This window comes from Lepidochelys kempii, chromosome 13, assembly GCF_965140265.1.
Source record: "Lepidochelys kempii isolate rLepKem1 chromosome 13, rLepKem1.hap2, whole genome shotgun sequence".
Taxonomy (NCBI): Eukaryota; Metazoa; Chordata; order Testudines; family Cheloniidae; genus Lepidochelys; species Lepidochelys kempii.
Genome location: NC_133268.1, coordinates 30,451,207 through 30,474,576, shown reverse-complemented (window position 1 = coordinate 30,474,576; position 23,370 = coordinate 30,451,207). Strand labels below are relative to the sequence as shown.

The 23,370-nt window shown below is 48.5% G+C and overlaps 1 protein-coding gene across 4 annotated transcripts in view; it reads right to left on the bottom strand.

Annotated features, from left to right (window-relative positions):
• NDRG3 (NDRG family member 3) overlaps window positions 1-15,718 on the bottom strand; it is a 119,418-nt gene extending 103,700 nt beyond the window's left edge. The window contains exon 1 of one of the 4 annotated variants that reach the window (XM_073309973.1): window positions 15,646-15,718. In XM_073309973.1, the coding sequence (XP_073166074.1) occupies window positions 15,646-15,689 (44 nt within the window). In that variant the 5' untranslated portion in view covers window positions 15,690-15,718. The remainder of the gene's footprint in view (window positions 1-15,645) is intronic. The other 3 variants (XM_073309972.1, XM_073309975.1, XM_073309974.1) reach the window with 3 other exon arrangements.
• Between the last annotated feature and the right edge of the window lie 7,652 nt (window positions 15,719-23,370).

The following is a 23,370-nucleotide window of genomic DNA, read 5'->3' as shown; positions in this document are numbered from 1 at the left end:
CCTGTACTCTCTACTGCCATTCTGGAGCCTCTGCATTTACTGACAAATAAAACTTGCAGAATTTTAAAATACTGTGTGCAGAATTTTTAATGTTTTGGTGCAGAATGCCCTCAGAAGTATCAGGTGTAACCTGAAACGGTCTTAAAACGAATTCCTTAAATTTAGCATAGTTTGAACCATTACCCATTGGCATCTTATTGAATACCAGAGCTCTCCCAAACAAGTTTGCAAACAAAGTAGTCCTCTCATGGAGCACACACAGCCTCTCAAAGTTTATGAAATACTCAGCAATATCCCCAGTCTCGCTGTATACTGGACACAACCATTCCCATTTGTGGATTTTTGGAGAGGTGGGGCCTCCTGGGTTGAGGTTTTGTTTCTGCCACTCCATCAAGGCCACTTCATGCTCTCTCTTTTTCCCTCTCCTCCATTTCTTTGTCTTGCTGTTCCAGGGCAGCTTTTTGCCTGGCTGCTGCTTCTTTGGCTTGCTTCTGGGCTTTCATGGCCCTCTCGTTGGCTGCTTTTTGTCTGGCTTCCTCTGCTTCCTGTTCTTTTATCTGCAATTGTCTTAATTCCACCTGACTCTGGTGCCTCTTTTTGTTTTCTTCTACCTGTAACCTGTAAAGCTCCAGCTTTTTGTTAGCTTCACTTTGCTCCCCCTACTTCCCTTGCTTGAAATAAGAAAACAGAAAATAACCTGGTAACCACTTTGTCTGTTCTCTAGCCAACACACGTAAAACTCACTTAAAATCTCCACCACTGTGATGGGTTGCACCCCCTTCCAGGGTGCTACCTGATGTACTGGGGTACCACTGAGACCGCCTGTTCCACCAACCTGGGCTCCCTCACCGTGTCCTGCTAAGCCAGGCCCTCAAGCCTCCTCTAGCACACATCCAGCTGCAGAAAGACACGGACACTGAAATCAGTACTGCATGGGAAGGCTTTAGCTAGGGAATTGCCCAACACTGAAGTACACTCCCCCTCTGGAGAGTAAACCCAAAATTGTATGGTCTTGTCCTGCACTGCACAGAGCACTGTACAGCGTAAGCCAACTGAAATTCACCCTCTCCCTCAATGTGGTGAGAGATATGCATAGCTTTTTGCCCCCCACCCCCCAGTAATGAATTACACAAACTGGGTTTAAAACAAAAACAAGTTTATTAAGTACAAGAGGTAGATTTTAAGTGATTATAAGGGATAGCCAACAGATCAGAGCAGATTACCTTATTAAATAAACAAAAACCGCAAACTGAGCTTAACACACTAGATAGGTAGGATATAAATGAGCAAATTCTCACCCTGAGTGATAAACAGGCTGGCAGACCCTTAAGGCACAAGTTGCCTTGGCTTTCCCAGGTTTTCATACACAGGCTAAAGATCCTTCTAGCCTGGAACCATCACTTCCCACAGTTCAGTCCTTGCACCTCAGGTGTTTCCAGGTATGTTATTGCAGGAAGAGTGAGAAACCATCATGATGTCATTGTCCCCCTTTTATATCTTCTTCCCACTGCTGGAAAGCTCTTTTGCTGTGACCTGGGTCAAACAGTTCCCATTGTGCAGTGCTCTCTCTGAGAGGTTTCTATTGTACACAGTTCCTTGTGCTTGTCTGCATTTCCTCAATAAGCCATTAACATTGTTTGGCCTTTTTACTGTTGTACCTGAAAGGCTGTTTGTGGGAGCTTCCAACCTCACAACGTTTTAGTAACACACACATAGCCAAACTATATAGCATCACATATGATGATAACACACAATCCAACGAGATATTAATGTCTAGCAAATCAAAACTTTTAGAATGATACCTCACAAGACATACTTTATTCAAAACACAGCCTAATTACATGACAGTGGTAAACATTGGAGTGTCAGGATGTCAACCGAACGCAAACTAAATGCTACGCCTCTCGCCGAGGTGTAGCGGGTGAGTTACAGAGGCGGGAGGAACACTGTAGTGTAGAAGCTTATACAGTTAGTTAGGTTGACCTAATGCTATAATGTAGACCAGGCCTCCTAGTCCCAGCCTCGCTAAACTCATCGCCAACAAAACAGCCATCAGCTCTAAGGCCATTTTGAAGCGGCATGATCTTGGTCTTGTGGCACATGGTAACCGACAGCCCCCATACAAACAGTCTGTCTGTTCCTTTTTGCTCATGTGCTCCAGCTACAATATTCCAGCCCTTACCCTAGTCAGGCTTCTGTGTGTTGACTGTCTCAACTATCAGCCCATTGCTAGTGGTTGAGAAACAACCAAAGTTGATGGCCCTAGATTGTTCTGATGGCTTTGCAGCCTTAATCATTCAACTAGGTGCCATGTCTTGAATAGTAAACTGATGTTCTAGCCCATCACAAAGGTTACACGATGAAATGAAGGTCATAATGAAGGTTACAATCCAAGATGGAAGCTGCAATACAAAATGGTGTTCACAATTTTAGACAGACACACACTGTCAGAGAGGGGGCATTTAATGGAGTAAGTCTCCTGTGGACACCTCCCCTCCCATTTGTTATCTCATAACACTTCTGTGACAGCTACAGCAGTTGCTTATATAAGCATGGTATTCATGGATTTTCACTTTCTTCAAGGCAGTTTAGCAACTGAAAACAATCAGCAGTAACCAGCATCCTGTGGCCAGACAGATCTTTGCAGACCAGGCTAGGAATTCTACAGTATTTCCTGGTGCTTATTAATGTAGTATCAGAGCACTAATATTGATGCTAGAAAGAGGTGTATGAAGTAGTATCTTTTATTGGACCAACTTCTGCTAGTGACAGAGACAAAGCTTCTGAGCTTCTGTGCAAGCTCATCTCTCACCAATGGAAGCTGGTCCAATAAAAAAATATTACCTCACCCACCCAGTCTCTCTAGTATCCTGGAACCAACATGGATACAACACTGCATACAATATTAATGCGGTCATTCCCATTTACTGGCAAGGACCAAGTCTATTGAGTCATTGCAAAATACAGCATGATGCTACAGGATTGTGAAAAAGCCATTCCTCTCAATTGCTCAGCTTACACTTGTTTTATCCTTGTGATATCTCCATTGCAATAGTTTTCCAGCCACCATACAGCCTTGTAGCCTAAATAAGACTTTCTAGTATAAAAACAAGCAGGTAGGAAAAAACAGAACTTTCAAGCTACCTTTATACATCCTAAAACAATATGGATACATTCATTTCCCTCTTCTGCAGATCACCATTAGTACTGGCCTGCTGATTTAAGACTTCTCCTCTGCAGGTAACAATCTTTAAATTCAAATAAAAAACAAATCCTACAAATTTCTTCTGGATGAAAATATTGTATCGATTTCAGCCAAACATGAATCAAAAATTTTCCTCTACCTAATATTCAAAAACACAAAACACCTACACAAAATGAAAAATAAACTTTATTGGCTAAATAACAGCACACTAAAATCTAGTATAGTCAAAAGCCACTGTTAGAAGCAGTAGCCTCTGATTTTATTTCTGCACAGACACAATCAGAAAGACCTAACTACACAGAACAGCTTTCACTGTGTAACTTATGACAAGACAGCTGTTGAGTCAATACTGAAGCTTCCAAGAATACTGCCCAAAAGTCTGTTTAGCAGTCAGTAACTTCACTATTTTTGTTGCATTTTACAAGGATATCAACTTAAACCCAGTCAATTCAAAATAGTTTCAGGTACTTCACTTGTCTGAGTCCTGCTGCTAGAATCTATGGTTTTACAATTACATTGTTTTATTTTTAAGAATACTTTTCTCTCTCCTGCTGCTGTGTAAGACAACCACGCAAACTAAAGGTGAAAATTACTATCCAGGAGAAAGTGAAACTGGCCGTACACAGCGTAATACATGCACAAAATTTATAACAAAATGAAAGACATTTTTCATTGTCTAATCTTCTTCAGTTATAGGAAACTCGGGCATCAGTTGTAACAAAAATGGGTACAGTTTTTCAGAAAAAAGTGTGATTTTTTCAAGACAATCAATACGTCCAGGATGCATTCACAAAAATCAGAGTAATTACACACTTATGCCTCGTCTACACACCAAGTTGTGCTAATACAGGTGTGATTTTAATACTGAGTTAGTTAAATCAGTGCAACTTTGTATGTAGACACTTATTGTCTTAAAACTGGGATTACATTGATTTAAGCTTGAGCCTGAAAACGTACAGTTTTAAACAGATACAAAAGTCCACACACAAAACTGGAATTAGTTTAGTTAAACTAAGTGTGGACGGAGGCAAAACTAAGTCGACTTAGGTATTTATAACTTTGTAGTGTAGACAAGCCCTAGCATCCCAGCACTTCTCCCAGTGGATATCCCGCCACTGTGGAGTAGCAGCAATCATGGGCCTGGCAAGAGTTCAAAAGGAAGACATTGCCTGGTCCACTGTCAGTTTTCGTATCTTTCCTTTCCTCTTCTGAATGCCACCGCCACAGGGCTTACTCCATGAACACAGCAATCAGCCACTTACTCTCAGTCTACACTGATTGGAGAATGGCTCTCATATCACATCTAGGGTGTAGCAGTACAGGCAACTGCTAACAATGCCTACTGGAAAGTGCCGCAGAACAAGGACAGATTAGCTGCTTCCCTCAGCCACTAGGGGAAATACAACAAACACATTCAGTTCAGCCTGCAGGGAGCTGTTTGGGGTGGAGCAGGTACAGCACAAGAGATATCCTCAACATCACTCAGGCCACGTCTACACTGATCAAAATGCGCTGAAAGAAAATTATTGCACGTTCACACTGTCTTCCTCCGTCAACATAGTACATGCATACGTGGGGCAGTCACATCGACAGTGAGCGCAATGCACTGTGGGTAGCTATCCCACAGATCAGCTCTCCACCTTCTGCTGCTAGGTCTTGTGGGAAGGCGAAGCAGATAGCAGCTCATCATGGGTCTGGGCTTAATGTCCCATGAGGCATTTTTCCCCCCTCCATTCCAGCATTCCATGTGCTTCCATCTTCAGTTTGTGGCATTTTTCCATGTCCTTTTGTTTTCTGCTCGCCCCGCCACCTGTGTCTGAAAGAATGGATCCCGCACTGCTCTCCAATGCTCTGCTAGCTGTCAGTAGCACATCGTGAATGGCAGTGTAGTTAATTGTGACATTCCAAACTCAACAGGATTCACAGTTGCTTCATGTGCTGACATAGATAGGAGCAACATTAGATTACTTTTGGCATTCATGGAACAGCTGAATGTGGTGGACTGTCGCTTTTGGGCTCGGGAAACTAGCCCTGAGTGGTGGGATCACATTGTTATGCAGGTCTGAGATGATGAGCAGTGGCTGCACAACTTTCCGATGAGGAAAGCCACCTTCCTGGGGCTGTGTGCTGAGCGCGCCCCAACCCTGTGGCACAGAGACACCCAAGTGAGAGCTGCCCTCTCAGTGGAGAATTGCCTGGCAATTGCAGTGTGGAAGCTGGTGACTCTGGACTACTACCAGTTGGTCACAAATCAGTTTGGAGTCAGAAAGTCGACCATTGGGGCTGCGTTAACAGAAGTGTGCAGAGCCATTAATTGCAACCTGCTGTGAAGGTCTGTGACTTTCGGCAATGTGCATGAAATAGTGGATGGCTATTGGGTTTCCCTAACTGCAGAGGGCGATAGATGGCATGCATATTCCAATTGTGGCACCAGACAATCTTGCGACAGAATACATCAATAGGAAGGGGTACTGCTCCATGGTGTTGCAGGCACTTGCGGATCACTTCAGGCGTTTCACTGAAATCAATGCGGGGTGGTCCGGAAAGGTGCATGATGCATGTATCTTTAGGAACACCAGCCTGTATAGAAAGCTGCAAGCAGGGGCTTTCTTTCCAGACCAGAAGATTACAGTAGGGGACTTTGAAATGCCCATAGTGATTCTGGAAGACCTGGAGTACTCCCTAATGCCATGGCTCATGAAGCCTTTCATGGGAAACACAGATAGCAGTAAGGAGCAGTTCAACAATAGGCTGAGCAGGTGCAGGATGACAGTGGAATGTGTGTTTGGCAGATTAAAGGCATGTTAGCAATGCCTTTATGGCAAGTCAGACCTCAATGAGGATAATATTCCCATGGCCATAGCTGTGTGCTGCACACTGCACAATATTTGTGAAGGAAAGGGTGAAAAGTTTGCTCAGACTACTGAGGCAGAATACTTGGCTGCAGCTTTTGAGCAGCCAGATACCAGGGCTATTAGAGGGGCACAAAGGGGGGCAATTTGAAACAGGGAGGCTTTGAGGCAACACTTTGAAGATGAGAACCAGTAACGTATCTTGCTATGCTCTGGACTACTACTTAATGAAATCAAGTTTTCCAAGGAAGCACTTGTGATTTTGTGGCCTAGGATTCGATGTAAGCAAGTGATTTAACTTCTTGTTTATTTGTTGCTGCCATCTGCTATCAAAATTTGCAGGAAATAAAGAGTTATTCAAAAAACGTTAAAAAAACTTTGCTTTTATTGCACACACACAATTGCAGGGTGGAGGAAGAAGGTACCAGGGCAAGGTTGACTTTCAGAGCTGTGTGTAAGTCCAGCTATCATTTGAAAAGGTGTCCTTGGGGGTGGAGTGACCAGGAAAGCAAGACGTCCCAGACAGCAGAAAGGACCTCAGGTGGAATTTGGGGAGGGCATTGGAAAGAGTTTTGAATGTGCTGAAAGGGAAGGTGAGTATGCATGCATCTGCTCAGTCTGGAGGGTTATGAGGGACTGTATCATCTCAGTTTGCCTCTCCATAACTTTAAACATCCTCTTCATTGCTTCCCTAGTGTAGGCCTCACTTTTTTTTCTGCCCTGCCTTTCAACTTCCCTCCTCTGTCTGCATTCCCTGTTTTCTGCATCTGAGCACTGATCACCTCCTGGAACAGGTCTTCCTTGCTCCATCTTGGGCACTCTCTTATCTGGCAGAGGCACCTCCAACAGTGTGTACTGGGTGCCTCTGAAGGCCACATCTGAAGCAGCACAAGGAACAATACACAGAAGCATGATTGTTAAGTACACACACAGCATTGAAACAGTACAGTAAAATACACCTCTAGTAACATACCAATCACTTTCTCTCTGATCTTTGACAAGCACACATGCTGGCAAATACCCCAAGCATGGTGAGTTTACCCCAGGGTGAGGGATATTGTACATGGGGAGAAAATCAATATGAAAAGATTGCGGTGCAGTGGACTAGGGACAAGAATCTAAATTTTCCAACTCTTTTCCACAGGCAGGGGTCATTGTAGCAGATATCTCACTCTTGAGGGTAAGCAGGGAAGCAAGGTTTACTACACACTTGCAGCTTCCACCCCAGTCCCTATACTGCTCCCCTGTGTGCTGCTTTGGTCCCTGCGCAAACGATTGCAGAATGGTGCGGGAAAGTTTCCTTCAATGGGGGAAAAAGAACAAAGCAGCTCTGCCAAGGAACATTTGGCGGAGGATTGGTGAGTCCCCCCAGGAAAGTTTCCTAAAGATCTCTCTGGAGGATTCCCATAAAAATCTCGGTGTGCCTCAACACCCTGCTCCACTATACTGCTTAGCTGCACAAGGAAATGTCCAGCACACAAAAACACAGCCACTGTTGTACATTTCTATGCCCTCAACCCACCTCCGCACTTCACAAAGCAAAATCACTTACTAGGGGTCTCCTCTCTCCTGCTTCTTGCTCTGCCGAGATTGGCTAGACACCTCTGGAGTGGAGAACAGCTCCTGAATGGACCACTGGGCGACCCCAGCTTGGGCTCCACATAGTCATCTGCCTCCACCTCTTTGTTAATGACTTCATCCTCTGGGTTAGATCCACTTTCCCCTGGCTCCAGCCCTGCCGAAGTATCCACAGGGCTCTTTGCGGTGGAGTTGCTGCCAAGGATAGCATTCCAACTTTATAAAAATGGCAGGTCTGGGGCATAGCTCCAGAGCGATGGTTTGCCTCCCTCACCTTCTGGTACGCCTGCCTCAGCTCCTTGATCTTTGCTCTGCACTGCAGTATGTACTGATCACAGCTCTTTTCACACAAGCTTTGAGAAACCTGCCCATAGGTATCGACATTCCTGCAGCTAGGGTACAGCTGGGACTGCACAGCCTCCTCTCCCCAAATACTGAGCAGATCCAGCAGCTGCACATTGGTCCAAGTGGGAGAGCGTTTGCTGCATGGAGCCGCCATGGTCAACTGGGAAGATGCGATGTGAGCTCTCCACACCAAGCAAACAGGAAGTGGAATTTTAAAAATTCCTCTGGCTTTAAAGGAGGAGGCATGGACAGTTGCTTACCTGGCTTCAGGGCAGCAGAGTTGAAATTGCTGACCAGAGTGGTCAGGATGGGCATTGTGGGACACCTTCTGGAGGCCAATGAGACTGATAAAATGTCTACACTGGCACTTCAGCGACAAAACTTTTGCGTAAAAAGCCCTATGACTTTTGTTGCCAAAAGTGGCATTGCAGTGTGTACACCACCACTGTTTCATTGCCAAAAGCTGCCTTTTGGTGAAAAAACTCTGGAGTGTAGACAAGGCCCCAGTTTGGAAGGATGGCAGAACTATTTCCAAGCAGACTAACGCAATCTCTCTTGTCCCCAGACCTCCATGGCAGTGAAAACGCGGAGGCCAAGGGACAGCCTACCAGGCCACTGCCAAGGCAGAAATAATGCAGTGCTATTTTCTGTAAAGCCTCTTAAGCTACTCTGAGGAGATAAGTCCTGAGATCACTCCAGATTCTGTTTGACCTCAGATACGCAAATGTGTGCCAACAAGTGAAAGAAAGCTGAAGCCAGCCAGTACACATCAGAATGCAGAGTGTAAAGAAGGAAGCAACAGCTTGGGAAAGAGGAGATTGTACACATGTATACATCCAGACTGAGGATGCTTCTCCACAATAAACAAACAGATTCAAAATGTGAAATTTAGCAGGGTCTGTCCCAAGGCACAGACTTGTAACTGTTCTCAGGCAAGTGCCATGGACAATCAGGTTACAGAAAAATTGAACACCATATTTATATGCAATATTAGTTGTCTAACGGTAACACCTAAGCTAAGGAACACAGGTCTGCAATCTACAAAAACCCAGTGTAAAGACAGAACAGCACTTCCCAAGTGTCAGGATGAGTGCCAGATGACAAAAGTTTTCTATCTCTGTCTGACTCAGCATGTATTTGACAATTACTTCAAATGGTGCTATATCAATTACTGACATCAAACTGTATATTGAAGGTACGTTATGAACGATCAATTATTAAAGTTCCAACTACTTTTTTAAACTCAGATTTTTAGGCTCGTGGGGACCATTATGATCATCTACACTGGTGTCCTGAATAGCATACACAGGTCTGAGAATGTCACCCAATAATTCCTGCATCAGGCCCAAATTACGTTATCCTCACAATGTCTGACAACTGCCCCAAATACTCGGATATCTCATTTGGAGTGGGACACAATGACACCCCGTCTCCCGAAACTAGTCTCATAGCCCCATGTGATCACATTCAGTCTTAGAATAAAGCTCCTTGGAATCAGTTCAATACTGATGCTGAGGCAATATTATCAATGTCAATTAAAGTGTGATGATGAGACACCAATATTTATATTCAAAAACCAAACTAGGTTCTGTTACCACAAAGTATAAAATTTCAGTATGAGTCATTTATGTGGGTTTAATCCAGTGAGAGCCTTTGTCTGTAGAGCTTGAATAATCCAATGCTGGAGCCCAAGGACCAGTCAGTCATTTATTGAGAACATTGTACAGGTTTTCATTTGCTTATCTAGCTACAGCAAACAACTCTGGATAGCATTCCAGCTGCCAAGTTAAAAACAGAGTCGTCAAGATGAACCAAGGCCTCCATTACAGGAATGTCCAATAATGCAGTTAGAACAGCAGCAGGATAAAACATCTCACCTTCCTCCTTCACTACATCAGTTATGCTGGGCCAAAACAGCTGTCCTGCAGACAGTCCAAATACATCTAGAGCTACTCCCCAATCCCAGGTATAGCATACACTTTACAAACAGTCTACAAAATACACTGCTGCCAGATTATGAGAAGATAAGCTGTGGTTATGGAAGGTTACAATGTCAGCACTGAATAAAGCTATAGAAACGAGCTCACTAAGTACTCAGCTTTTACTGTTTTAAAAAGACACAACTGTGATAATCTAGGAGATAGCTATGATTTAAAGGGATACTGAATAACTAAAATTGAAAATTCACAGTGTCAGTTATTAAAGCTGAAAATTTTAACAATCTACTTTTCAACAATTTTATTGTGTACTTTTTGCACTTAACAGCGCAATTAAAACAGATGCATTATATTTTAGGTGTAGTCAATTTAATTTTCTGATTCTCATGTACTACCACATGGCTGCAATGTTTTGATTGAAGATGTAGTGGGGGAATGTTTAAATTGAAAAAGAACCCAAACTGTCTTTTTAAAATAATTTTGTGAAAAATTCTAATATTCAGTTCTACTTTAAAAAAAAACTAATTATGGGACCTACTTGACGGAGCCCCTTTAAATCCAAATGTACAGGTATGTTTTCCATCTAAAAAGATGACTAACATTAAATACGAGCTATTTAGAGATCCACTGGAGGAGTTTTAAAGGTGACCTGTGAGTAAAAAACATGAATCAAACAGCTTTTGTTAATAATGAAAAATGATCTCAGTTTACGTGCAAAGTTCCATGAGGAATACAAATAGGGCTGTGACACACAGCAGACAGCCAGCTCCAGTGCCTCTGTTACAAAGATGAACACTTATTTTGTTCCCAGCCTAGAGCTTCCTCCCGCTTCCCAACCCTGTACTGTGTAACCCATAACCTAGTTCACCAGAAAAGCTCTAGTTTTCTGGAGAGAGCCTCCCAATGACTCTATTGAAAACCCACTTTTTATTTTATTGAAATCTCATTTCAACTGTTTGCCCTGTCTCACTCCCATAACCCATCAGTCTCTGCCACCACTCCCTGCTGTGCCTTCCCTAGAAACAATCAAGTTCCCAAGTGTCCCTGTGCTGAGCCCTAGTACTATATCACCCACCAGTCTCTCCTCATGAGCTGTGCACATTAGGACAAAACAAAAAACATGCTGTTGCACAATTTGCACTCTCTTGGGTTGGAAGGACACCAGACTTCAACAGGGAGGAGGGCAGACAGAGCACTGAGGCAGTGGGGCCCTTAACTCTTAAGTCAGTGAGGGAGAGGGTGCTGGATGTCTCTACAGGCAGACAAAGGTCAAAAGGATGGCAGGGGGAACTGCCAATTCTCTCACAATGGTAAGTTTCCCCCAGTATAATCCACCCATCCTCTCACACCCCACTGCAACCCAACTGTGCTTCCCAAACATGATTTCCCCCCCGCCTTCCCCGAGACCTTCCAGGGTGCAATCCACACCAGTGAGGTGCTGTGTAACCACCTGCCCTGCAACCTGGGGTGCTTTACAGTGTTTATTAATAAGATGTTTATTTAAGCTTTGCTGTTGTAGTTCTCCCCCAAATTGCTCACAAACAGCCTGCCAACATGTAATTCACTCCCCGAATGTCTGTGTGCAGCCACAGCCCTGGTCCAGAACCTCTGATCTCTGCAGCCTGTCAGAAAACACCAGCCACACCCTGGCTCTCATCAGCCTTGGTCACTATTTGCCCAACGCACTCCCAGTCCCGAATTTTCCCCCAAAACATGTATGCTGCGCCATCCAGCTCTCTCCTGGACATCCCAGATACATGAGGTCCATTGTCACTCTAAGGGTACAACACCTGTCTTCTTAAATAGAGTTACCCAAACAGTTTAACTTATAAACACACTGGATTTGATTAAACAAAAAAACAAGTTTATTAACAAAAGAAAATATGATTTTAAATGCATTCAAGTGTGGACATTACAGTTAGAAATGGTTACAAAAAACCAACAAATCCTTTCTGATGCTAAAACTTAACAAATTAGGCTTGATTTAAGGCAAAGTTCTTACCCATATGCGCCTGTCAGCATTACTGACCAGCCTTATTGGTCAGGACCTCTCCCACAAAGTCCAACAGTTGATTTTTTTTGTCTTCTTAGAGGCAAGGGGGGGGGTCTTTTGGGGTGTTTGCCCCTCACCTTTATAGCTCATTTCCCTATTTGAAATGCAAGCTCTTGAGAAAAGAAAAGGAGGACTTGTGGCACCTTAGAGACTAAAAAATTTGTTTGAGCATAAGCTTTCATGGGATGAAGTGAGCTGTAGCTCACAAAAGCTTATGCTCAAATAAATATGTTTGTCTCTAAGGTGCCGCAAGTTCTCCTTTTCTTTTTGCGGATACAGACGAACACGGCTGCTACTCTGAAAGCTCTTGAGAGTTATTTCTACGTAAAAGTTCTTTCCAGCTGAGGGCCAGCTGGCATGAAATCTCCTGGTGAAGAGTCCCAGGCTATTTTTTCCACATTCCTGTTTGCCAAAATGCACATCTTCTTTGTCCCCTGCCTTTCCCCTTTCATTGTCCGAGGACTCTGTTTACTGTTTATATGTAAACTTGACGTAAACACACATCCCTTTGTTTAAGGCCCGTTTTGCCTAATTGTTGCTTCATGAGTTTAAACATACCTCACCAACACCACCTTACATAAAATTCATAACTTTTACATACAATGATGCCACACACATTTCACCATGATATTATTGACAAGTGAATTACGAGTTTTCCCATTATACCTTACAAGGCATACTTTGTGCAAAGTATATTACAGAAGTGTGTACTGGGTGAATACAGGGTGCATTCAGTCACACCCTCTCAAACCTCTTTTAATCCACAGTAAAATGGATCACTCTCCTACAGGCTTTGGGCTCCCTCCTCAACAAGGCCTAATCATACTGTGCTCTCAGACCTGCTGCTAACTTGAGTGGGGAGATATTGGACCAAGCACTAGAACCTAAGTCTCTTCCATGGCAATGCAACTTCTCAACCTGTGCAACAAGACCAACTGTCAATAGGGCTCTTACAGCACAGAATTTTATGAGAATGTTTAATATGGTTCCAAAAGCAGCTAAATTAACAACCACAATATTTTTGAATAACTCATTCTGCCTTACATTAATATCAGGTAAATGTAGGCACAGAGCCAAATGAAGCTGCAAATCAGGAAAAAATTGTCACAACCAACTCCTCTCCTCACTCACCCCTAGACAAAACGTCACTGATTTAAGGAATATCTTGTTTTCATCTCCCAAAAACAATTACGTTTAGGCAGACTTTGCATACTCCTGATGTGCTGAATTCCTTCCTATCTATATCAGAGGCTCTCAGCACGATATTTTAAAGCCATTTGATTTTTTTTTTTAAATTTGCAGCTGACTTTAAATGAAGTCAGAGTGATCAAGAAAAAAAAAAAAACATCCACAAAAAACATCAATACATCAGTGACTAAGGTTTATCTATGCCGTAGTTTTCCCCAGCACCACGAAGGCTTCCATAACAATCATGGATGATTTCAATGAATAAATCACATACATCTGTAAACCAGATTGAGACCACAGCCTTAAAATATACTTTTTAAAAATGGGAATATAAAGAGCTTTACTAAAAACATGACATGAAAACCACTTAGGGGTGAGTAGCGGGAGGAGCTAAAAACGTAATTCAGGCAGAACCTACCCTTTCGTGTTTCTAGCCCTTCTGTTTGCAAAGAAAACCTTAGGAATGAGACAGCAAGGCTGTGCTAAATTTGCAGGCAGACAGTGCCAATGCTTACTCCTCAGCAGCAGGAGAGTGAAACCTGACAATTGTATTACTGCTCAGTGTTCTGTCATGTCAATTTCATTCTGCTACCTGGGAAAACCTTGAGTAGCAACAGATGCAAGCGCTGGAGCACACCCCAAAATAACAGAAGATGGGGAAGGTGTAGTAAAAATCAGCCCTGCCTAAACAATCAGGTCTGGCTAACGGAGAAGACATCTGGCTTCTCTCCTTTTCAGCAAGGAGTGGTGAACAGAGGCTTTTCACAACATGAAGCTCAGGATCAGGCATAACATCCTGGTAGGAACTGGAGCACCCTCCCAATACAAGCAGCCAGGGATGAGACTAGACTTCTCAGACATTTGGGCCCTGGACCTCACTTCTCGACTGTCTTCCCCCTTCCCTTCCCTTCCCTCCCCCAATCAGTCCCAGGCTGGCAGATTTCTGGCAGCCCGGGGTTAAATATCACTCCTTCAAAGAGGAATTAGCAGTTTCCAGCACTGCATTGCTTCTCTGGTTTAGGGAGCTAGAAAAATGGGAAATTTCAGGTTTCAGAGTAACAGCCGTGTTAGTCTGTATTCGCAAAAAGAAAAGGAGAACTTGTGGCACCTTAGAGACTAACCAATTTATTTGAGCATGCTCAAATAAATTGGTTAGTCTCTAAGGTGCCACAAGTTCTCCTTTTCTTTTTAAAAATGGGAAAGAATCCTTTCTGCAAATAGCCAGTTACTTAACACAAGTGATGTGCAGAAGCCAACATTTACAGCATCAGGTTACCAAATTTACACGCTATTCCCCTATAAGAGTGGGGTTAAGATTTTTATCTGAGCCCATTATTTACAACTCAGGCAGGGATAAAGGAACCCTGTTACAACTTACTCCATTTCTAATGGAGATTTTCTGCTCACTTTTGAAAGTCCCAGGAATCAGTGTTGATGGAGATGAAGTCCTGAGAACTGGAATACTAGAAGTTTGAAACCTTATATCTTTTGGGAGCTTGAGTTAATGGGAGTGGGGTGGGGGGAGGGAAGGGGAACTGCCAAAAAGTCAACCCGCACCATTAAACAATCCAAAGAGCTGAACAAGAGGTTGAAGAAATTCACCAGAAGCCTGCATTACAATCCATTTGCCTGAGCACTAGATAACTTTTGTTAAGGTATGAGAGGGTACGTCTATAGTTAAAATACTAAGGAGTTGCAGCAGCAGCACCACTGTAGCGTTAAAGGCTTTGTTTACACGAGCACTTTTGTTGGTCAGGGGTGTGAAAAAACACCCCCCCCATCCCCCAGACATAAGCTTCACAGACAAAAGCGCCAGTGTGGACAACGCGATGTCAGAGGGGGACGCTGTCCCACCGCCACTGCCGAGGGGCAGTTTGATTATGCCAGCAGGAGCGCTCACTCCCATCAGCCTACAGCGGCTACACAGGAGACCTTAGGGCGGCGCAGCCTCAGTGTAGACGCTCTGCCAAAGGAAGCGGCTCTCCCGTCAGCAGAGCACTCCAGCTCCGCGGGCGGTGAAGAATTTTCCCGTGGACCTAACGCGGTCTGGGCGGTCTATGGCCTCCCCCCGCGCCTGCGACACGACGATACCAGCGCAAGCCCCCAGCGCAGACTGGTCCTGAAACGACAGAGGGCGCGGAGAGCTACCCGCATCCCCGCCACTTGCTCGGCTGCCCCCGGCCTGGCTGCTCCAGGGGGCCGCCGGGGCGCCCCGGGGCAGTTCCCCAGTCGCGGCTCCCTTTCCCCTGAGTCGCGTCCCGCCCTTCGGCTTCGCGCCGCCCGGGGAAGGGACCGTCCCTCGCCCGGTGCCCGGTGCCCACCCCAGCGCGCTGCCCGCCGCCCCGAGCACAGCGGGCGGGCAGAGCCCAGCGCCCTGCCCGGGCTCAGGGGACCAGGGCCCGCAGGAGCCCCCGCCCCGCCCCGCCCGTAGGTGGGAAGGGGGCGCTCTGCGCCGGGCCCCGCCGGAGAGCCCCGCCCGGCTCTTACCGGGCTCGCAGGGAGAGCGGCAGCTCCGGCGCTGGCACCAGCATGTGAGAGTCCGGAGCGCGCCTGCGCACTGCGCGGCAAAGAGCCCGGGGCTCCTGCACAGGCGCAGAGCTGCGGCAGGTCTCAGAACTACAAACAAGATGGCGGCGGCGCTGAGGGGAAAGGGAACCGGGGGGCGGGGCTGCGTGGGCAGCAGCTCTTCTTCCCTCGACGGCCCCGCGGCTGGTTCGCGCCAGGCCTGCCCCGTCCCAGAGCAGGGCCGGGCTGGGGTTACGGCCTAGCAGGGCCAGTCCCACTGCGGGGCCTGGGCTGGGTGTGAGACCCCTCCCCCTCGCCCAGCTCGCCACGCGCTGGCAGGAAGCACTCCGTGGCTGCGGAGCAGAGGCTGAGCCTTCGGCCCATGGTGGCCAGGTGCCACCACCCCCACCAGGCTCCGAGATCGTGGCTGCGTGTTGCCATCCCCGCCTGGCTCCTTGGCCTGGCTCGGTTATTAAGGCTTCGGTGCCTCTCTGGCTCCGCACCTGGGTGCGAACCTGGGGCAACGAGGGAAGGATGACTAGGGGAGAGCGCTGCAGTGCGTCTCCTTGGCAACTGAGGCCACCTGGAGCACAGCACCCGTCCTCTGCACTGGCTTCCCGTACAATGGCAGCTCACGTTCAAGGTCTCGGTGCTTAACTTTACAGCACCTCCTGGAGTCCAAACAGACTGGTTAAAGCTCAGGGACAAAGAGTGTGGTCAACAGCTTCACCCCTGTGGCTCAGTGGAATGGACCTCTCAACAATACCAGTCCTTTTGTTTATTGCCTGTGACCTGTCCGTGACTTTTACTAAAAAATAACCATGACAGATAATATAATCTAATTCCATGCAGAGTCCCTTCAAAGCAAAGCAGGTAGAGGACAGCTCTTGTTCCCTCTCGCAGTGGGCTCAGTTACATATTAATGGAGCTTAACAGTAGATCTGATGGTTAAAATTGCTACAATTCTGGCAAAGTCGTTATAGTTTCCCAAACAGATTGAGGGGGGTATATTAAAAATCCTTCTCTAAACAACCTAACAGCCTTAATACCTCTATAAGGTGCTTAGACCTATTCTGAGCAAGGTTAGATGACATAGGCCATGTCTATACTGCACTGTCACTGTTAAAACTTTTGTTGCTCAGGGATGTAAAAAAAAAAAAAACAACACACCCCGAATGACAAAAGTGATAATGACAAAAGGCGCCCGTGTGGACAGCGCTTCATCAGCGGGAGACACGCTCCCAGCAACAAAGCTACCACCCCTCATTGGAGGTGGTTTTATTTTGTTGCCAGGAGAGCTTTCTCCCAGCGACAAAGAGCGGCTACACTGCGCACCTTACAACACTGCAGCTGCAGCAGCAGCACGCTGTTGTAAGGTGTGCAGTGTAGACATAGCCATTGAGCTGTAAGCACCTGCCTGCGTACACTGGAGCTCCCAACGGCACTGACTCAGGAGGAGCTTAACCAGTATTAGTCACAGTAGGAAATGTTTTAAATTCCTTTGTGTAGACAATACCATAAATCAGCCATTAGCTATAATTGATGAGGAATGTAAGTGTGCAATGCAGATTACATGGGTTTAAAATATTGGAATCCTCTCTCCCACCCAGCAATGTGAAAGCAAGGCGCACTGGGGTTTGAACACCCCAAAGAGCAAGTATATGTGTGCACACCATTTAATTAGCAGGCCAGCAAGAAGGCCATCTCTTGTCACTAGAACCCAGAACAGAGCTACTGAGCTAAATATTCCTTTATAGTAGAGAATGGGCACCCAAGGTCACAGGAAAGATGAAGGCAAAGATAGAGATTGCACCAAGGAAGATATTAGGTGAGTGGCGATACTGGGTATGAGAATGGTTTTACTCCTGATAAGAGGAAAGTGCTTCATTACATCCATGGACATTGCACTGGAACATTTCCCCGGAGAGGGTTTCCCCAAGTTGATGTTGCTTGCATTCACAGTGCCCACCATGCTCTCATGCAGGACTGGCATTAGACACTTTGGCATGGTAGGCTACTGCTGCCCAGCATTGCAGAGGGGGCAAGAAACCCACTCTGCTGGGAAGCTTTCCCAGCTGGCTGGATTGGAGCCACTCCTACCAAGTAGGCATCATAAACAGCCTACTCTATAACACCAGCCCTGGTTTCCTGTTCTTTCCTGTACCCCCTACATACACTCTGCTCCCATCTTGAAAGGGTACTTTACAGACCATTGCTGAGGGGTGTTTGGAACAGGGAGGCTTCCATTTTGGGGAGAACAGAATTGGAATTTTTCAGCTTGTTCTTGGCTGCCCTACTTCCCAGGCAATTGCCTTCCATGGCTGCCTGGCTTCCCAGGCAAACTGCTCCCCATGGTAAGGCAGCTGGCTGGGGAATTGGCTCCCTGAGCAGCTGCCTCCCCAGGGAGCTGGAGGCCAGAGGTGTTGAGAAGCCCTGGGAGGCAGTTGCCAGGGGAGTGGAGGAGCCTGGGCTGGCAACAAACCAGTAGTTTCCATCAAAAACATTGATGGAATCGACACACTCCTGCAGAATGTTTTGGTTCCATTGAATCAGCATTTTGGGGCAGAAAAGTGTCAACCAGCTCTATGCTATGGCAATTCCTTGCCATAGACATTAATAGAACCTTGCAGGGGACAGGGGTGCATGGATTTAACAGAGTAGCCATACTATCTCATGGCAACCCTTGGTCTTCCTCCTCACCTTGTCTGCTTTTGTTGCCTTACCCCATCTAACAGAGGCTCTTTGGTGGCAGCATCCAGCATGGGTGGAACCTCGCATAGGCTGGGGGAGGCTGTGCCTCACCCAGCAGCCCAGCGTGGCCCCACCCATGCTCCTCCTTGAAGCCTTGCTTTCCCTTCCCTGCTTGGTCCCAGCCTAGGCAGGCTGCTGCCTGCTCCTCTTCAGGGAAACAGCGTACTGGGGCTGGGGCTAGGGTGGCCGGGACTTGGAGTGGCTGGGGCCACCCAGTGCTAAGGGGGCCCCGGGCACTGGGCGGGTGGAGATGCTGGGGCTGCCTGTTCTGTACTTGGGGACCGGAGGGCCACTCACCACCCGCCCTGTGCTATGGGGCTGGGGGGGCTGCACGCCACTCACCAGCCCTGTGCTGGGGGTGGGAGGGACATGCCGCCCACCCAGTGCTCCAGGGCTGGGAGGGGAGCTATAGCAGGGGAAGGGGGGCAGGTCCTCCGGTCAGGGGAGCGCAGGACTGACTGGGGACTAACCTCCCCCAGCCAGCGGCTCACCTACTGCCCATGGGGTCCAGCCATTTGTTCTCTGATGTGCCCCACACACTTTCGGATACTGTGAATAGGACAGAACACGTTGTGCTGGTGGGCGAATGGTACTATATGTAAAAGAAAGCGTAGAGTCAAATGAAGTAAAAATCTTAAATGAACCAAACTGTACCATAGAATCTCCATGGATACTAATTCCAGGCTTGAATAATAACAGTATAGCAGTAGGGATATATTACCGACCACCTGACCAGGATGGTGACAGTGACTGAAATGTTCAGGGAGATTAGAGAGGCTATAAAAACAAAAACCTCAGTATTAACAGGGGATTTCAACTATCCTCATATTGACTGGGTACATGTCACCTCAGGACAGGATGCAGAGATAAAGTTTCTCTACACCTTAAATGGCTGCTTCTTAGAGCAGCTAGTCCTGGAATCCACAAGAGGAGAGGCAATTCTTGATTTAGTCCTAAATGGAGCACAGGCTCTAGTCCCAGAGATGACTATAGCTGAACCACTTGGTAATAGTGACCATAATGTAATTAAATTTAACAACCCCGGGGGGGGAGGGGGGCGGGGGATGTCACAACAGCCCACCATAGTATCATTTAATTTCAGAAAGGGGGACTACACAAAAAGTAATTAATTAAACAGAAATATAAAGGTGCAGTCCCAAGAGTGAAATGCTTGCAAGCTGCACGGAAACTGTTTAAAAACACCATAACAGAGGCTCAATTTAAATTTTGTGACAAAGTTCCTGGTCTACCTTGGTGGGTCTTGTGCTTATTGGCGGATTTGCTTGCCTTGGAGCTTCACAGCAGCCCTCAGCTTGGCTATTTTTCTGAATTCACAGTCCAGGTCAACTCCTCCTGTGTCCAGGAGTTGGGGAGGATTTGCGGGGAACCCAGGCCCGCCCTCTACTCCGGGTTCCAGCCCAGGGCTCTGTAGAATGCAGCTGTCTAGAGTGCCTCCTGGAACAGCTGTGTGACAGCTACAACTCCCTGGGCTACTTCCCCATGGCCTCCTCCCAACACCTTCTTTATCCTCACCATAGGACCTTCCTCCTGGTGTCTGATAATGCTTGTGCACCTCAGTCCTCCAACAGTCCACGTTCTCAGCTCCTCACATGCACACCACAAACTGAAGTGAACTTCTTTTTAAAACCCAGGTGCCCTGATTAGCCTGCCTTAATCCATTCTAGCAGCTTCTTGATTGGCTACAGGTGTTCTAATCAGCCTGTCTTAATTGTTTCCAGGAGGTTCCTGATTGTTCTGGACCCTTCCCTGTTGGGAAACGGGATGTCCCTCGCTTGCTCCTCAGCTATCTGCTTTCTATTCTTTCCTAAAGCCCCCTGGCCTGGATTTTTCTTACTTTTTGAGCCTGCCTTAGTTCCCGCCCCTCCCCCCCCCCGACCGGGCCAGACACTTTTTTGTTTTGTTTTGTTTTGTTTTTCTGCCGGGTTTTTTTGCTGCCGTTTGAGTGCTGGTCGGCTGCCAGCTCGCCGCCAACACCCCCCGCATGCCTGCTCCCGGGCGCAGCTATTTGCCTTAGCTGAAACACCCAGAGGAGGGGGGGGAAGATTGCCGACCCGCTATCCAGAGGGGGGAGTGGAAGCCCCCAGAGCCAGCCGTTTTGCTGGCAGCTCGGAATTTACTTCTTATCTCTGCAACATTCTCAGCATGCCGGAAGCCTTGATACAAAGCCAGCAGAGCTGGAGAAGAAGAAGATAGCAGACAGAAGAAATCACCCAGGGAAGCTACAAATCATCATGGAGGGGGCCGTAAGACTGAGTAATTTTTTGAATTATACTCTCGTGGGGGGGAGTTTGACTGTGGCTTAATTGCGTTTGTGGCGGCACAGGGGGTGTGGCACGGAGCTGCCCCCCGATCCATCGGTGCCCCCCCCAACATTATTACAACTGTCACGGCCCCCCCGCCATCCGTCCCTGCTGGCAACCTGCCATCTGCCTCGGATCCAGCTGTTTGCTTTGAACTTTGCCTTTCGGACTGGACATAACAGCTGACCAAACGAGACGCTTTGGACAAACGTGCGTGGGTCCACACCCCCGCCCCCCGGACTGTTTATCCCACAGCTTGCCCCTATCACCGGACCCCGATTCCTGTTTTTCCCCCCTTCCAGTCCAACCCATTTGGTACCCACCCCCGCCTGCAGCCCAGCAGGGAGGAGCGGTTAATCTGCTTCCCCCTCCCCCCTCCTCCTTCCGGTGTCTCCCCGTCTCTCCCTGCTCACAATGGTGGGGAATGAGACGGGCGAGGCCCCTCTACCAATATCAGTTGTTCCTCCCTCACTTCCCCCCCATCCAACCCCCGAGGCCCCCCCCCACTGTCAAAACACCTGCCACCGCCCCCGCTGGGGCACCGGCAGCAGGAGGCACTGGGGCAATTACTGCTACGTCCACCACCCCCTCAGATTCTAGGAACGCCCCCCCCAGCTAGCCAAAAAGTCCAGGGCGGGACGAAAGGAAAGGGCCCCCCTAAAACCACTAGGCCCTCCATGGCAGGGGCTGCCCCCACCGCTGTGGCCTTGTCATCGACCGTGGCGCCCCCCCCTGCTGTTCCCTCCACCAGCTCTGCGAACGTCCCTCCCCCGGCCCCCAGGACATATGCCCGGGTGGTGGCAGGCTCCCCCCTGCCTGCCGCCTCGTCATCTCGCCCACCCACTGCCTCCGCTACCACCACCAGCGGTCGGGGCCCCTTCCCCACCTTGACCAGGAGGCACGGTGTCCGTTGCCTTCTGGTGCCCGCCTCGCCCCACGTGGAGACATATGTGCAGGCATTGGCGAAGGTGGTAGGACCCACAGCTATTGTGGCGGCCTCCAAAATGTATAGGAAGGTCGTTTTTTTCTTAGCTTCGGAGGCTGCCGCCCAGGAGGCGGTGGAGAAGGGCCTGGCGGTGGGGGGGGTGTTTGTCCCCCTAGAGCCGCTAGAAGACCTGGGCGTTCGCCTCGTCCTCACCTCCATTGCTCCCTTTTTACCCAATGCTGCCCTGTTACCTGCTCTCTCCACCCTGGGGAAACTTGTCTCTGTCATCAGCCCTCTCCCGTTGGGCTGCAGGGACCCCACCCTCCATCACGTCCTTTCGTTCCACCGGCAAGTGCAGCTTCTACCGCCGGTGGCGGTGCGTGACGGAGAGGCGCTCGAGGGGTCCTTCCTAGTCCCCTACCAAGGAGCCCGCTATCGGGTCTTTTACTCCACCGGAGAGGCCCAGTGCTACCTCTGCTGCTCAGCGGGGCATGTCCGCAGAGACTGCGCTTTGGCCCAGGGGGGAGGGGCACCCGAGACCCCTGAGACCCGGCAGGACATTGGCCCCGTCGTTGCCGACGCCCCTGGCCGCCCGGCACCTGAAACCAACCCTCCTCCTACTCGATCCACCGCTGCTCCCGTCCGGGCCCAAGAAACACCTTCCCTACAACGCCCAGGCGAGCAAGGGAGTCCCACCCTTGCTATTACCAATCTGGTAGAGCCTATGGAGGAGGGTGTGGCAAAGATATTACTGGGTATAGGAGAGAGCCCGCCCCAAGGAGAACCCCCCGCCCCTCATGCTGCCTCACCGTTACCCCCCCGAACCCCTTAACCATCGCCTCCGCCCCCCAACACGACCCCTGCTAACCAACCCCCAGACGACGCTATGGAGGGCTGGACCCTAGTCCAGGGGAAGCGAGGCAAGCGGAAGGCTCGAGTTCCGCTGCACCCATCCTATGCAGAAGCCCCCCGGAAGACCAGGAAGGGAGGCACTGATATTGAACCTTCCGCTACGGCCACGAGTGAGATCCATCTGCTGGTGTCAGGTGGGGAAGACAGACTGGCATTGGAGGGCAGAATCCCCCCTCCACGAGAGACCCACCCCTCCAAGACCCCCGAGGAAGCTCCTTCTGCCTGGATACCACCCGAACCCCCTGTGAACCCCGAGGCAACCGTTGAGGCGGGCCCTAGAGGAGAGGCCCCCGGGGTAGCAGGAGTTGGCCTCTCCTCCGTGTATGCGGAGATTGAGGGCCTAGATTTGACCCCAGTCACCCAGGGAGAGGATGATCTACTGCCGGCTGGCCTTGATCTGGGTAACCTCACCCCAGCCCCCCTTTCCCCATGCTCCCTCCCCCTAATTGCCTTCCCGGGCGAGCGCCCCGCAGAAGGTGGTCCACCACCTGATGCCGTGGCCGCCAAGACCACCACGGAGCCAGCGCCTAGCGTCACTGGGAGCCCCCTCCCTTACCCCTTAACCCTCGACTCTGCTCAGGAGGCACCTTCTCTTAGTTGCTCGCCTCCTGAAGCCCAGAGCCTTACCTCTGCCCCTTCCCCCACCCCTGTCCCTGCCCAATTCACCTCCTCCTGCAATGCTATTGCCGCCCCTGGGGTTATTTCTTTCCTGCCTTCCGCAGATCCCCCTGAGGGAGCAGCCTTTGCATTTTCTAGTTGTGACCCATTAGGAGTTGCAATTTTTCCCCCACCATCCCC